The sequence below is a fragment of the Anolis carolinensis genome, chromosome 1 (genome assembly GCF_035594765.1).
Source record: "Anolis carolinensis isolate JA03-04 chromosome 1, rAnoCar3.1.pri, whole genome shotgun sequence".
Taxonomy (NCBI): domain Eukaryota; kingdom Metazoa; phylum Chordata; class Lepidosauria; order Squamata; family Dactyloidae; genus Anolis; species Anolis carolinensis.
In genome coordinates this window covers 156,058,167-156,074,038 of record NC_085841.1, presented here as the reverse complement: position 1 = coordinate 156,074,038, position 15,872 = coordinate 156,058,167, and the positions used below count along the sequence as shown (strand labels likewise).

Genomic DNA, 15,872 nt, shown 5'->3' with positions numbered 1-15,872 from the left:
CTGTGCATGCATACGGATATTAATAAAAGTAATACTTTTGTGTTTTTATCATTTTTAGTGTATTGTTTTATTTTAATTTATCCTATTTTAAATAGGGGTAGAGGTTAGGTGTTAATTTGTATGGCAGGATTGGATTACGGGACGGGAATCTTAGTTTTAGAGATTAGGGTTTTTAAAACTTTTAATTGATTGTGAAAAATCTGATAATGAATTAATATAAAAATGAAATAAAACACTCCTTAGTCATCATTAACAACACAGTATTTGAGAGTTGACAAAGCTTACATATTATTGGGGATAGAAAGAAAAGTGAGCAGAAGATTAGTTACAAATCTACCTAAAACAGTTGTAAGATGGATGTCATGCTTTGGTATATACCCCTCACCTTCACAGTTCCCAAAAAGACTTAACAACACCACCCCCTTTTCAGGGTACAATTCTATTACGTGCTTTAGAGCAGTATTTCTCAAATTGCACTCCTCCAGGTGTCTTTGACCTTAGCTCCCAGAAATCCCAGCCAGTTTGCCAGCTGTTAGGAATTGTGGGACCTGAAGTCCAAAACATCTGGAGGACCAAAGTTTGGGAAACACTGCTTTAGAGCAAATGTGGAGAAAAAATCCAGGTTAAAGAAAGCAACTTTAAAAGGACTAAAGAGGACTTCTAAAAGAGCAAGTAATACATGTGTGGCCCATGTCATTCTTTATAAAACTCATGAATAATAATAATAATAATAATAATTTATTTGAAGCCTGCCCTATCTCCCTTAGAGGACTCATGAATATTGAGTTAATAAACTTAAACTCATATTAGTGTTTACCAGTGCATTATTTCTTACAACCTCTAATGTTTAACATAATCACATTATTTTTTAAACCTAAAACTCCAAGCTCTGGACTAACCCGAATGACTACAGCAGGCAAGAAAACAACTGAACAGCTATGTAAATGAGATAAACCAATGTGAAATTCTTCAATTTGAATGGAGCAATTGTCTACTGCTTATTTCATTCCTACATCCTTTCCAGAAGCCTGATCTTTGGCACACTGATACAAAGCAAAAGAAGAAAATAGTTTACAATAAGAATATGCAAAATTATGGTGGCTTCTTTTATGGACCCCCAAATTGAGATTTTTAGATGTGAAAACAAAGTAGGCACCTATGGCTAATATTCATCAAAGTAACCATGATAAAAACCCCCAGAATTTTAACATATTTATTTAAATGTAGAATTCAAAACACAAAAATATAAACAATATAAACAGGAGTTTAAGTAGAAAAGAACTTTGATTTGTACCAAATCTGGACTCTCAATTTTACCTGAGGAGCTGGAAGCACCAGTTTACTTCTTTTTTTAGTGAACTCTGATACACCACTAGTCTGAAGAATTGCTGATGGTAAATCAGATTCCTTTTTCCGTTTCAACTGTTGCTTATCTTTCTTTCGCTCTCTACCTTCTTTTTCCCTAAAAAGAGTAATATGAAAAGTCTTCTAACTAAATAGCCAGCAATTGATTTAAACAAAACAGTAATTAATTCAGAAAGAATGGAATTATTTTAATGCGTTAGATTTTCAAGGTACAGATATTACTGGTAGATTATTATAGTTTTATATACATTTATATACTACAAAAAAGTTCAAGACAGAAAATCACTTCTTATTCCTCCCTGCTGAAACAAAAGCAGAGTGGCAGCACCAAGGCCTTTTATTTTCTGTTTCAGTTGGCATTTTACTACGTTGAGGTTCTGAATAATAATACATGTATTTACTCAAGTCTAATGCGCCATCAAATCTAATGTGCACCTCAATTTTCAAAATCCCAAAACCAAAAAAGGTAGATGTTGATGAATGTAATATGCAGCAGCAAAAAGTGCACCCTCTGCAATTTAGCCAAAAAATAAAAATAAATATGTCAGAATACCAAAGCTTTCAAACCTTGGGGTGCATCTATGTTGTAATGAATGCACTAACTCACCTGGCTTAATGCTATGGAATCATGGGGGCTGTAGTTTTACAAGGTCTTGAGCCTTCTCTGCCAAAGAGTACCGATACCTCACCAAACTACAAACGCCAGGTTTGCATGTCATTGAACTATGGCAATTAAATTAAAGATGAGGTCCCTCAAAGAGCTCCTGAAGCAGCTTCCCCTTTGGTTCAGTACCAAGATTACTGCATTAAAAAATTTAATGCACACCTTAATTTTGGCAAGGTAATTTAGCCAAAAAAGGTAGGCATTAGATTCGAGTAAATACAGTGGTTAACGTAAAAAGTGATAATTTCATTTTTACAAAAATGATGGTTAGAAATTTATGTTGTTTATTTTTCTTCTCTTATTTCAGTAAAAACAAAGTATTTCAAATATTAAATTTTCTAACAATTCAAAAAAGATAAAGATTAGCTCTGTCATTAATGTTTTGGTTGCATGGTAAGGGGTTGGACTGGATAGCCTTGTGGTCTATTCCAACTCCTAGATTTCATGATTTTATTTATTTATTATTTATTTATTATAAATGTTTACATCCTGCCCTTCTCACCCCGAAGGGGACTCAGGGCAAATCACAACATATATATGGCAAACATTCAATTCCAGAACATAAAATAAACCATAAATATACATAAACACTAAAATCAGTTATCTTCACATTAAAACCATAATTTAAAACCATCACAAGTTAGTTGTACCGTATCCGGTCAGCAGGGTGAAATTTCCTATTGCTGCCATTATTTCACTGCCCCAAAGGCTTCGTCCCACAGCCAGGTATTTACCGTCTTTCTAAAGGACAGGAGGGAGGGGGCTGATCTAATCTTGCCAGGGAGGGAGTTCCATAGCCAGGGGGCAATCACTGAGAAGGCCCTGTCTCTTGTCCCCGCCAATCACACCTGTGACAGTGGCAAGACTGAGAGCAAGGCCTCCCCCGAAGATCTCAATCTTTGCGTATTACATTAATATTTCTATTACAGGACCTCATCACATTAGAGTTTGGGTCCACTTTAAATCCACTTTAGGGAGGGGCCTTTAAATAGCTCAGCCAGACAGGTTCTGAGTCTCACCAAACTACAAACTTCAGAATTCTGCAGGAGGCAGAAATTGGATTTGAAGTGGATCAATGCTTTGGAGGCAGACAGACTTTATTTTGCATCTTTTTGATCATTTTAACACAATCTTCAAATCAGTAGTCAACTTACGATCTCAGTTCTCCATCTAAGTCCTGTTGCCGTAGTTTCTTAAAATCTGCATCCAATGACTGGTAGTTTTCTTCTGATGTGTCATAAAAACCAGGAGCAGGCTTCTTTTCAAATGGGATTTCAGCATTGTAATCTACTCCTCGTTTCTTTTTCCTTTTTTTCTGTATCTCAATCCCTGCTGCTCGAAGTTCCCTTCTCTTCTGAAGAGCAGCAAGCCGTCTAAGAAGATGGAATAAATAAAAAAATAAATGTCAGGAACTGTGATAAGACAACAAATCATCCAGTTCCCAAACTACAGCAGGTCCACTGAACTAATGGAACTTCCATACAAATTGACTTTGGGAGCTTCTATACTGGCTCTTAGGTTGGTTTGGGAGATACTGGTGTTGCTGTGTAGATTATTAGATTATCTGGAAGAATTTAGGTCAGGACCATCAATACATTAACCATGGAACCTGGTTAATGTAACCAGTGGAGACAATCAATTACCCGTCCCAGAGGGTCAACTAGCTCCCGCTGCCCAGCCATGCCCTTGGAGTGGTATTTGGCATCCTCTGCCCAATTTTCCAAATTTTAAAATGTGCTACAGCACAAGCAGAGAGCTATAAAAAGCTTCACATTTTGAAGAGCCAATTTCGCTATGCAATGTTTAGATTTGGAGCTTGCTGAAATACCTTCAGGGGCTTAACTCTAACTTTTTCCCAACTTTGATAACTGTGCTTAACTGATCGCAGTTCATAATGCAGCGTGTATTGTGTTCCGTAGCTGCTGCAGTTTGAAGTCAGTTTGAAGAAGTATTAAATGGTCACTGTAGACTGTACAGTCTTTCAGCAATTGAGACTAATGAAGAATTTGGGTTAGCTTCAAGTGCTTGCTTTCACTATTACAACTGCTAAAACTATAATCCACTCCAGACACCTAGGTCCTCTGAGGGACGGTTACTCTAACCAGCCAGAACCCGACTGGCGACCGTCGCCCAGATGACCTTCTCTTCATCTGCCCTAGGACTGTGGAAAGAGCTGTCAGAAGAGATCTGACAGCTAAGTCAGCTGTAAGAATTTAAGGCACAACTTAAGACCTATCTCTTCCAGCAGGCCTAACCAGTCAATTTTTAACTATGAATTTTAAACATGTCCAGTGTTTACTATGTTTTAATCTTTGTTCTGTGTATTTTAACAGAAGTATTTCACAGAAATACATTTTAATATATGTTTTTACATAATGTTTTATAATTATGTGTTTTAACTGTGCTGTTCCCTGCTTCAAGGAGAGGTAGGTAAGAAATAAGAATTATTATAATTATTATTAATAGTTAGTACAATAGATTCCTAAATCAGTAAGCCCTTTCTGCAAGAATCATTACACTTTCTATTATATCACAAATCTTACCAAGAATTCAGAAGATCATACAACTTAAGAAACTACTCAATCTGTACTGTCAATTTATTAATTACAGGTTCACCTTAAGGGTCAGCATAGGACAGAAACGTCTTGAAGGCACACACCACCAACAATCCCAGCCTTCCAGAACACTTCAAGCTCTTCTTATAAATGTGGAATATATGCACTGACAAGCTCCAGGCTACCCCATGAACTTGCTGCCAATAATGATTTGAAAATGTGTTTTTACATCATTTAAAACTCCAGAAATTAAAAATATTGGCATTGTCGGATGCTGACTTGCAGTATTTTATACATGGAACTGGTAAACTGAATTCACCACCAGCAGCAGAAGATATACTATACAATGAAATATTTATTTATTTATTTACTACATTTATATCCCGCTCTTCTCACCCCGAAGGGGACTCAGAGCGGCTTACAAATCAAATGAACATACAATATATTATTAGCATAGCACAATATCAGCATTAAATTACTATACTGTACTATATCATTATATGGTAATATTATTAGTAATATTACATTTAATATATAATATATAACTAATATTATTATATTGTATTATTAGTAGTATAATATTGTATTTCATTATATTATTTTCAATATTATATGTACAGTAGAGTCTCACTTATCCAACACTCGCTTATCCAACATTCTGGATTATCCAACGTATTTTTGTAGTCAATGTTTTCAATACATCATAATATTTTGGTGCTAAATTCCTAAAAACAGTAATTACTGCACAGTATTACTGCGTATTGAACTACTTTTTCTGTCAAATTTGTTGTTAAACATGATGTTTTGGTGCTTAATTTGTAAAATCATAACCTAATTTGATGTGTAATAGGCTTTTCCTTAATCCCTCCTTATTATCCAACATATTCACTTATCCAACGTTCTGCCGGCCCGTTTATGTTGGATAAGTGAGACTCTACTTATCCAACTACAATCTACGATATATTATATATTTATAAATTATTATAAATTATATATGTGTGTGTGTGTGTGTGTATAAAATTCGCATGGCATGTTGCTATGGCACAGGAGACAAGATGGAACTATCTTCATGGCTCTCAGGTTGGTATTATGTCTCCCCCCCCCCGCCCTATTCTTCACTCTGGCTCCAGAGTGGCAGTTATTCCTTGATGGGAGGGGCTCCCAACCGATGACACAGGAGACAGGTTGGGATTATATGGCACCACTTCACTGAGATTCTCGACTGCTTTCCATTATTCCCACAATATTTTTATATCAACCTATCAGAATCTCAGAGCACAGTAACTTCTACAATCTAAACAGCATGTCTATAAGATCACATGACTGTAAAAGAGCTGACACACTTGAAAGACCACAAATAAGGGACAGGACATTTGAAAAGAGGCAAACGTATTGCTTCAATCTAATTCTAACTAGAAATTGCTTTATCTGCGTTCAGAGATGCCTATGATAAACTATATTCACCTTGCTTCTTCCAGCTGTTTCTCTCTTGCTTTCCTTTTGGCTTTCTTTCCCTGGGTATTAGCCAATCGAGCTCTTGCTTCAGAAAGCATCTCAAGTTCATCTGGAAGTACAATGCACACAGAATGAGCCTCCTCTGAATATTTATCAGAAATCTCTTGTGTTATTTTTCAGGATTAAATCACCCCTGAAGTTGTCTTCTCCCGTAATACAATGTCATTATATCAATATTTCAAGACAGAAACTTTTAATTAGCCCTTTCCCCTTACAACATTGAGCCTGTGATTGTTTACACATTTAACCTGGAAACAGGTCTTGCTGAAAAGCCGGAAACATTTGCAGATACTATTATTATATTGCAATTTCTCAACACTGTTTCAGCAGTATACAGCATACTGCATACTGAATAAAAAAAAGCTTTTGTGTAATACAATGACTTGTAGATCATACAATGCATTCACATCACCCCCTTGACTTTTCCCCATTTAGGTGTTACATCCTGAACATGAATTTGACTTAGCTTCATTGTTTGCACTTGTTGTACACAAGATACCATTCCACAAATGCTAAGTATATAAAAACAAATGGTATTTGTTTGTTGTAGGAGTATTCACCCGAGTCAACATTTGGTAGAAGAACACCTGACAGCAATTGCAACCATAGGTCTTCTTAGGCAAACCTCTATTAGCAAAATGTCAAAGGAAATGACTACTTATGTAAGACACTGTAACAGAGAGAGAGAGACTAGAAAGAAGCAATGAACTATAGTACAGAAAATGTTCGATTCCACTGGGGAACAAGACCACTTAAACTGAATAGGCAGCTGCAGCCTTCTGCAGCTACCTCATGAAGCATATTTGCTATGGCTGACAGAATGGAAGACCAAAAATCATCTGGAGCCAAACAGTTGCTCATCCCCAATTTACATGAGGAAAATATGCCACATAAAATTAGTTATGGATTAGTTAAAATACAGTACAGAGAACGGATTCCCCGAAATGCAAAGGCAAGAGGCCACTATAATCAGAAATGTAATCTAATAATATAAACTGTAAGACAGGGTTTCCTATATATGCTATTGTCATAGAACATTCAATGTACAAACAAGGATGATAGAGATTCAAAATTTACTAAATGCTTCAAAAAACACGTCTCTAAACCAAAATATAATCAATGTGTTACAAACACACATACATTCATAGAAAGCAGATACAGTAGAGCCTCACTAATCCAAGCCTCACTTATCCAAGTCTCTGGATAATCCAAGCCATTTTTGTAGTCAATGTTTCCAATATATCATGATATTTTGGTGCTAAATTCGTAAATACAGTAATTACAACACAACATTACTGCATATTGAACTACTTTTTCTGTCAAATTTGTTGTATAACATGAAGTTTTGGTGGTTAATTTGTAAAATCATAACCTAATTTGATGTTTAATAGGCTTTTCCTTGATCAGTCCTTATAATCCAAGATATTCGCTTATCCAAACTTCTGCCGGCCCGTTTAGCTTGGATTAGTGAGACTCTACTGTATATATAATATAAGAGTTCTGCTTTCTATGAATGTATGTGTGTTTGTAACACATTGATTATATTTTGGTTTAGAGACATGTTTTTTGAAGCATTTAGTATATTTTGAATCTATCATCCTTGTTTGTACATTGAATGTTCTATGACAATAGCATATATAGGAAATACTGTCTTATAGCTTATATTATTAGATTACATTTCTGGTTATAGTGATCTCTTGCCTTTAATTAAAATACAGGACACAAATTGCTGAAAGTAGATATGATTAATATGAATAATACAGCAAGACAAAGGAACAATTTCTTAGAAAGTGCATCAAGCATACCTTCATCCATATCAATGGGATCTGGCCTAGCTGGCTTGGTTTCTGGGTTTGGGTCAATTTCTCCAGGTTTAAGTTTTCGTGGATCATCTGCAGTTTCTTCCTCATTATCTCTCTGTGCAGCTTTATCCCTGAAAACATGACATAAAACAGCAATTCTAAGTTAAGGAACAAATAATGGCCCCCCAAAACTTAACACACCCCTCCTAATTCTGACAAAAAGATACCAGAGACCAGTTGCTCTCACAAAGAGAGAAGCACTCAGCTGAGTTTACTAGACCAGAACTTCAGAAAAGAGTTAATAATTTCTACAATATCGAACATTTAAAAATCTTTTTTCTGTAATCCCAATACATATTTGTTTGGGATGGCCTCTAGAAAGCCTCACAACAACAAACAAACATTTCCTCTTACAAAACATAATTACTTACAGTAGAAATTCATAGTGTTCCAAGCATTGTGCAGCTGTTCTCCCAATAATTGGTGCAATTGTCCTCCACTGCGTTGGCATAAGTTTGGCCAAATGCAACAACTTCTCCTCTTCTTCCCGTGACCATTCTGTTTTCTTGATACTTGGGTCTAACCACTCATACCTTGTTTAAAATGTTGATATTGAAAGAATTATTTAGGGTGAACACCATAAACCATAAATTCCTGTCAATTAAGCACAGGTCACATCAATATATCTTGATAATATATATTATGATAATATAAAAGTACATCATAACTATGATGTGCCCATAGATTTGAAAATATTTGCATTTTCAATAGTTGTGAAAAGAAAGGGGGAAGACAACTTTAACATAAGTATTAAATGCTGGCCTGAACTCCTCCCAGCATTACAAGAATGTCATCTCTAACTTCCAGAATCAAACTGCCCTTCTCCAACAATGCGAATTAGGGTAGAAATGAGGATTGTCTAGAATCCTATTTTAGGATAAAGATAAGATGTAAATTCAATACATGAATTAAATAAATGTTGTGCACATTACACTTAGTCACATGTGCTTCCCGCCCCCAAACAAGTATAGGCTAGGCATACACAACTGGAAACTTTCTTGATTCTTGTCTTTAAACAGGCCTTATGCTTTTTATCATCAACATGAAGCTGCTAAGGAGGCCATTTTAGAGCTGGGGGATGAGAGCTATAGTATGTTGATGATATTCAGCTTTTCCTCTCTTATAATAAATGCCAAGAAGGCTGTAGACATCCTGAATCACAGTGTGGATACAGTGAAGCATTGGATGTGGCTGGATAAACAGGCTCAATCCAGACAAGATGGAAGTTCTGTGAATTGCTATGAAAGTTACCCTGGAGTTGGGATTAGAACCTGTTCGGGTGGGGTTTCACTCCCCCTAAAACAGTGGTTCTCAACCTGTGGGTCCCCAGGGGTTTTGGCCTACAACAACCTGAAGTCCCAGCCAGTTTACCAGCTGTTAGGATTTCTGGGAGTTGAAGGCCAAAACATCTGGGGATTGAGAACCACTGTCCTAAAACATCAAGTTTCTACCCCAAGGAAAGCCAGATAACTCTTGTGCCTTTCAGCCACTTCAGTTGGTGAGCCAACTGCACTTTGGATTATTCTAATGCCCTTGAAAGATGTTCAGAAATCAAAGTTAATACAAAATATGGCAGTTGAGCAGCTGCCAGTTGGGATTTCAGATTTAACTTGGAATTTCACAGCTTTCCAATTATGTAATTTTTCACTTCTTTCCTGAGTGAAGCTAGTCTGGCTCCATCCCTTCTGAACTTTCAGCAAGCAATCAACACAACACTATTTTGCATGGCCTTGAGTCCTTAAAGCTAGGTCTACCTACACAGGTTGATTTAATTGTCTGTGTTTGTTTTTAAGGGATTACTACAGTCTGTATAAATGTTTTTATTTCTGTATTTAATGTTTTAAATGTTATATATTGCCTCATGGGCATTCGTATGCTGAGAGGCAAAATGGCTTAACAAAACACATTTCTACATTTCCCCAGATACTATATGTTGCTACATACCATCTGGCTTTGCACTGCTTTGCAGATTTTCTGTGCAGCAGCGAGGCAATACGTGACCATTGATTTTTGCCATATTTCATTACAGCTGCTTTAAGGATTTCATCCTAAAAACAAGAAGTGTTTATTTTTATTCCTTACAATATTTCCTCAGACAAGACAACACAGTAACACAAACATAGTCAGGCTCACAGTATTGTTAATAACAGCAAACAAATCTCAATGAGCTTGTAAAAGAAAACTATCAGAAGTATGTGAATCAAGGTTTCCCAGCATCAGAAAATATGAATTTTCCATGCAATTCAATTTTCTATTGGATTTCCAGCATTTTCTCCTAACACCAACATTAATGAGGTTTTCATTTTAATATTTTAACCCTTCCAAAATACAGGAAAGCATTCACCCTAGCAAAATTTTGAGGGGAATTAACATGGACATTTTGGAGTTGTAGGTACTGGGATTTATAGTTCACCTGCAATCAATGAGCACTCTGAACACTACCAAAGGTGGAATTGGATCAAACTTGGCACAGAGAGCCCCCATGACCAGCAAAATATACTAGAGGTCTTCTTTCTAGGAGTTGTAGTTCACCCACAACCAGGGAAACTGTGACGTTCATTGATGATGGAGGGGTTTGTGAGGACTGACTCACCACAGTGGGAGTTGTAGTTTACCCTACAGACAGAAGCACACTGAACCCCATCCAGAACAAACTTGCCCAACATAACAAACTGTAAGTACTGATGGAGTTTCTTGGGGTTAATCTGGCATGATGTCAGTTGTAGTTAATCTACAACCTTATGCATTTTGTACAATTAGAAATTGGCATTTTCAAATAACCCAGGCAACGCTGGGCACCCAAGCTAGTATATAATAAGTGAATGTGTATGTATGTATGTATGTATGTATGTATGTGGGGGAGTCTGTATGTTTGCCGCAGACTTCAGATTAGCTCCCACTTCAAGAGACCACTGCGACCCCCACCAATGATGAAGCTGGACCAAACTTGGCACACAGAACCCCAGGACTGATAGAATATACTAGAAGGGTTTGTGGGTAGACTGACCCACCCAGGTGGGAGTTGTTATTCACCATGCACCAAGAGAGCACTTGGAGCCTCACCAATGAAGGGCCAGGACCAAATTTGGTAACCGAACTCTGATGACCAACTGAACATACTGAAGGGGCTTGGGGGGGGGGGGCTAACCCATCTGAGTGGGAGTTGTAGTTTACCTTTCATCCAGAGAGCATTCTAAACCACACCAATGAAGGGTCTGGACCAAACTTGGCACACAGAACCCTGGTGACCAACAAAACATACTGGAGGGGTTTGAAGAAGGGGGGGGGGGGTTGACCCATCTGGGTGGGAGTTGTAGTTTACCTTTCATCCAGAGAGCACTCTGAACCACACCAATGAAGGGTCTGGACCAAACTTGGCACACAGAACCCTGATGACCAACAAAACATACTGGAGGGGTTTGAAGAAGGGGGGGGGGGGTTTGATCCATCTGGGTGGGAGTTGTAGTTCATCTTGCATCCTGAGAGGACTCTGAACCACACTGATGATGGATCTGGACCAAGCTTGACACACAAACCCAACATGGCCAACTTTGAATATTTGCAGGATTTTGGGGTGATTGACCTTGGAATCCGGGGATTATAGTTCACCCGCATCCAGTGAAAACCGAACCCAGCTGATGACGGATCTGGACTGAACTTGGCACGCAGACCCAACGTGGCCAACTGTGGCCCAATGTGGTCAACTGGCAGGGTTTGGGGATGATAGACCCACATTTTTGGGAACTGTAGTTCACCCACATCTTTACACTTTCTAATGAGAGCACGCATAAAAAACAAAAGGAAGACAGGCTTTTTTTTCTCAAATAAATCGTGTTGTAAATGACCAAACTGATATTACCTAAGACCCAAAAACAAGCAATCCTCTTTAAAAGAACCCGGGCATTGCCGGGTACCCAACAAATAAATAAGTAAAGTCTCGCTTATCCAACATAAATGGGCCGACAGAACGTTGGATAAGCGAAAATAGAATCACAGAATCGTAGAGTTGGAATTGGGCCATCCAGTCCAATCCCCTGACAAGCAGGAAAATCTCATTCAAAGCACCCCTGACAGATGGCCATCCAACCTCTGCTTAAAAGCCTCCAAAGAAGGAGCTCCCACCATACTCCGGGGCAGTGTGTTCCACTGCCGAACAGCTCTCACAGTGAGGAAGTTCTTCCTAATGTTCAGGTGGAATATCCTTTCCTGAAGTTTAAAGCCATTCTTCCGCGTCCTAGTCTCCAGGGCAGCAGCAAACAAGCTTGCTCCCTCCTCCCTATGACTTCCCCTCACATATTTGTACATGACTATCATGTCTCCTCTCAGCCTTCTCTTCTGTAGGTTAAACATGCCTAACATTTTGTAGGCTAAACTCTTTAAGCTGCTCCTCATAGGGCTTGTTCTCCAGACCCTTAATCATTTTAGTCGCTCTCCTCTGGACGATTTCCAGCTTGTCAACATCTCCCTTCAACTGCAGTGCCCAGAATTGGACACAGTATTCCAGGTGTGGTCTGACCAAGGCAGAACAGAGGGGTAGCATGACTTCTCTGGATCTAGATGCTATACCCCTATTTAGGCATGCCAAAATCCCATTGGCTTTTTTCGCCGCTGCATCACATTGTAGGCTCATGTTTAACTTGTTGTCCACAAGGACTCCAAGATCTTTTTCACATGTACTGCTGTTGAGCCAGGCATCCCCGATTCTGTATCTTTGCATTTCATTTTTTCTGCCAAAGTGAAGTATCTTGCATTTGTCCCTGTTGAACTTCATTTTGTTAGTTTCGGCCCATCTCTCTAATCTGTGAAGATCGTTTTGAATTCTGCTCCTGTCTTCTGGAGTGTTGGCTATCCCTATCCAATTTGGTGTCGTCAACGTGATGATCATGCCTTCTAACCCTTCATCTAAGTCGTTAATAAAGATGTTGAGTCCTGGACTCAGGACGGAACCCTGTAACACTCCATTCGTGACTTCTTTCCAGGATGAAGAAGACGCATTGGTGAGCACCGTTTGGGTTTGTTTGCTTACCCAATTACAGATCCACCTAACCATAGTTTTGCCTAGCCCACATTTGACTAGCTTGTTTGCCCGAAAATCATGGGGGACCTTATCGAAGGCCATACTGAAATCCAGATAGGCTACATCCACGGCATTCCCCGCATCTACCCAGCATGGAACTCTATCAAAAAAAGAGATCAGATTAGTCTGACATGATTTGTTTTTGGTAAATCCGTGTTAACTATTAGCAATGACCGCATTTTGTTTCTAAGTGTTCGCAGACCATTTCCTTAACAATCTTTTCCGGAATCTTGTCTGGTATCGACGTGAGGCTGACCGGATGGTAATCGTTTGGGTCGTTCTTGTTGGATAATAAGGAGGGATTAAGGAAAAGCCTATTAAACGTCAAATTACATTATGATTTCACAAACTAAGCACCAAAACATCATGTTTTACAACAAAGCGACAGAAAAAGCAATTCAATACATAGCAATGTTATCTTGTAATTACTGTATTTACGAATTTAGCCCCCAAAATATTGCAACCTATTGAAAACATTTGACTATAAAAGCACTGACTGCATTGGATAATACAGAACATTGGATAAGCGAAGGTTGGATAAGCGAGACTCTACTGTAAAGCAACAAATGATAGAATCGTAAATTGGAAGGGCCATCCAATCTAACTCCCTACCAGGCAGGAAAAATACAATCAAAACACCCTTGATTGCGGGCCATCCAGCCTCTGTTCCAAAGCTTCCAAGGTTTCACTACACTCGGGAGGCAGAGAGTTCCACTGCTGAACAGATATTACAGTCAGGAAGTTCTTCCTAATGCTGAGGTGGAATATCATTTCTTGCTACCCCCGCCCGCCTTTAAGCAGCCTCGGCGTGGGTTTCTTATGAAGAGGCTGAAGAGTGAGGCGTATGAAGCGCCTCTGAAGGGCCTGGGCCTGGCGCGGCAAAGAGCCTGCTTGTGAGCGCAGCCGCGTGAGAGGACCTTCCCCGGGAGGAGAGAGGCACGGCGAGTCCGAGACTGCTTTCCCTACCTCGGTGTTCCGCCACACGCCCCCTTTGATCATAATCCGCGGCATCTTAGCGGCGAAAGGGGGAGAAAACCGAGCAGAGGCGACGGGCAAACGGCTGCGAGGATAGAAGTCAGGCCGCAGGCTGCGCGCGCAATCCCCTCCGTCACCAGAAGCCTCCGGAACAGAACGTAGCCACGCAAGGAAAGGCGGGGGCGCGGTTTCTTCTGCGCATGCGCACTTGGCTATCCCTCTTTAAACCAAGCCTCTTTCGAAGTGCTTCTGCTCACCACACGTTTTGTGTGAAAGGTCGTCTTTCATCCTTTTTGTCCTCTCCTTTTTTTGGCCCCTTCTACACAACTAAATAAAATCCCACACTATCTGCTTTGAACTGGGATAAACGGCAGTGTGGACTCAGGGCCCTTCCACACAGCCCTATATCCCAGAATATCAAGGCAGGAAGTCCCACAATATCTGGCTTGAACTGGGTTATCAGAGTCCACACTGCCATATATCCCAGTTCAAAGCAGATATTGTGGGATTTTCTGCCTTGATATTCTAGGTTATAGGGCTGGGTGGAAGGGCCCTCAGATAACCCCGGGCCTTTCCATATAATCTAGCCATATAACCCAGAATAGTAAAGGGTAAAAGTCCCACTCGGGGGGTTGGTGCTCACCTCCATTTCTAAGTCAGAGAGCCAGCGTTGTCCATAGACGCCTCCAAGGTCATGTGGCTGGCATGACTTCCTTGGAACGCCGTTACCTTCCCACTGGAGCAGTACCTATTGATCTATTCACATTTGCAGGTTTTTGAACTGCTAGGTTGGCAGAAGCTGGGGCTAACAGTGGGAGCTTACCCCTCTCCCTGGATTTGAACTGCCAAGCTTTCTATCAGCAAGTTCAGCAGCTCAGCGGTTTAACCCGCTGCGCCATCAGGAGCTCTTCATAACTCAGAATATCAAGGCAGAAAATCCAACAATATCTGTTTTGAACTGGGATATCTGAGTCCACACTGCCATATATTCTAGTTCAAAGCACATAATGTGGGATTTTATTCAGCTGTGTAAAAGGGTCCTGAGTTATATGGCTGTGTGGAAGGGCCCTTTATGGTTCAGATGCCACACTGCCACATCCCACACAAAGCAACTCCCAAATGTGATGCTCCTCACACTCTTTGCCTGCCTGCTGGAGATCTGCATTAATATCAAGAGTTTGGAAGTATTAAAAAAGAAGTTACCCTTTGAAAACTCCCCTAAGAGCCCTTCCACACAGCCCTATATCCCAGAATATCAAGAAAATGTGGGATTTTATACAGCTATGTTGAAGAGGCCAAATTCCCGGACTTGATGGAAAGAAGGGTAGAGATAAATAACACTATGGACCTCATCACACTAGAGCTTAGCTCCACTTTAAATCCACTTTAGGGAGGGGGCTTTAAACAGCTCAGCCAGACAGGTCCTGGGCCTCACCAAACTACAAACCCCAGAATTGTGCAGGAAGCAGAAACCAGATTTAAAGTGGATTCATAATCTAGTGTGATGAGGCAGTATGGCCCCTTCCACATAACTGTATAAAATCCACATTGCACGGGGTTATATAGCAGTGTGGACTCAGAATATCAAGGCAGAATAACCCACAATATCTGCATTGAACTGGGTTATCAGAGTCCACAATGCCATATATTCCAGTTCAAAGCAAATAATGTGGGATTTTATACAGCTGTGTGGAAGGAGCCTCAGATAATCCAGTTCAAAGCACATATTGTGGATTATCTGCCTTGATATTCTGGTTTATATGGCTGTGTGGAAGGGCCCTCAGGCTGAATAAAATCTCACATTATCTCCTTTGAACTGGAATATATGGCAGTGTGGACTCAGATACCCAGGGCCCTTC

The 15,872-nt window shown here is 39.6% G+C and overlaps 1 protein-coding gene across 1 annotated transcript in view; it reads right to left on the bottom strand.

The window, feature by feature from the left end:
- Positions 1–14,162, bottom strand: part of cdc5l (cell division cycle 5 like) — a 52,121-nt gene extending 37,959 nt beyond the window's left edge. Inside the window, exons 1-7 of the mRNA XM_003215324.4 lie at positions 14,005–14,162; positions 9,906–10,009; positions 8,333–8,494; positions 7,905–8,032; positions 6,049–6,148; positions 3,184–3,402; positions 1,318–1,462 (exon numbers count right to left, since the gene is read on the bottom strand). Of these exons, the coding sequence (XP_003215372.1) occupies positions 1,318–1,462; positions 3,184–3,402; positions 6,049–6,148; positions 7,905–8,032; positions 8,333–8,494; positions 9,906–10,009; positions 14,005–14,049 (903 nt within the window). The 5' untranslated portion in view covers positions 14,050–14,162. The remainder of the gene's footprint in view (positions 1–1,317; positions 1,463–3,183; positions 3,403–6,048; positions 6,149–7,904; positions 8,033–8,332; positions 8,495–9,905; positions 10,010–14,004) is intronic.
- Positions 14,163–15,872: the final 1,710 nt, after the last annotated feature.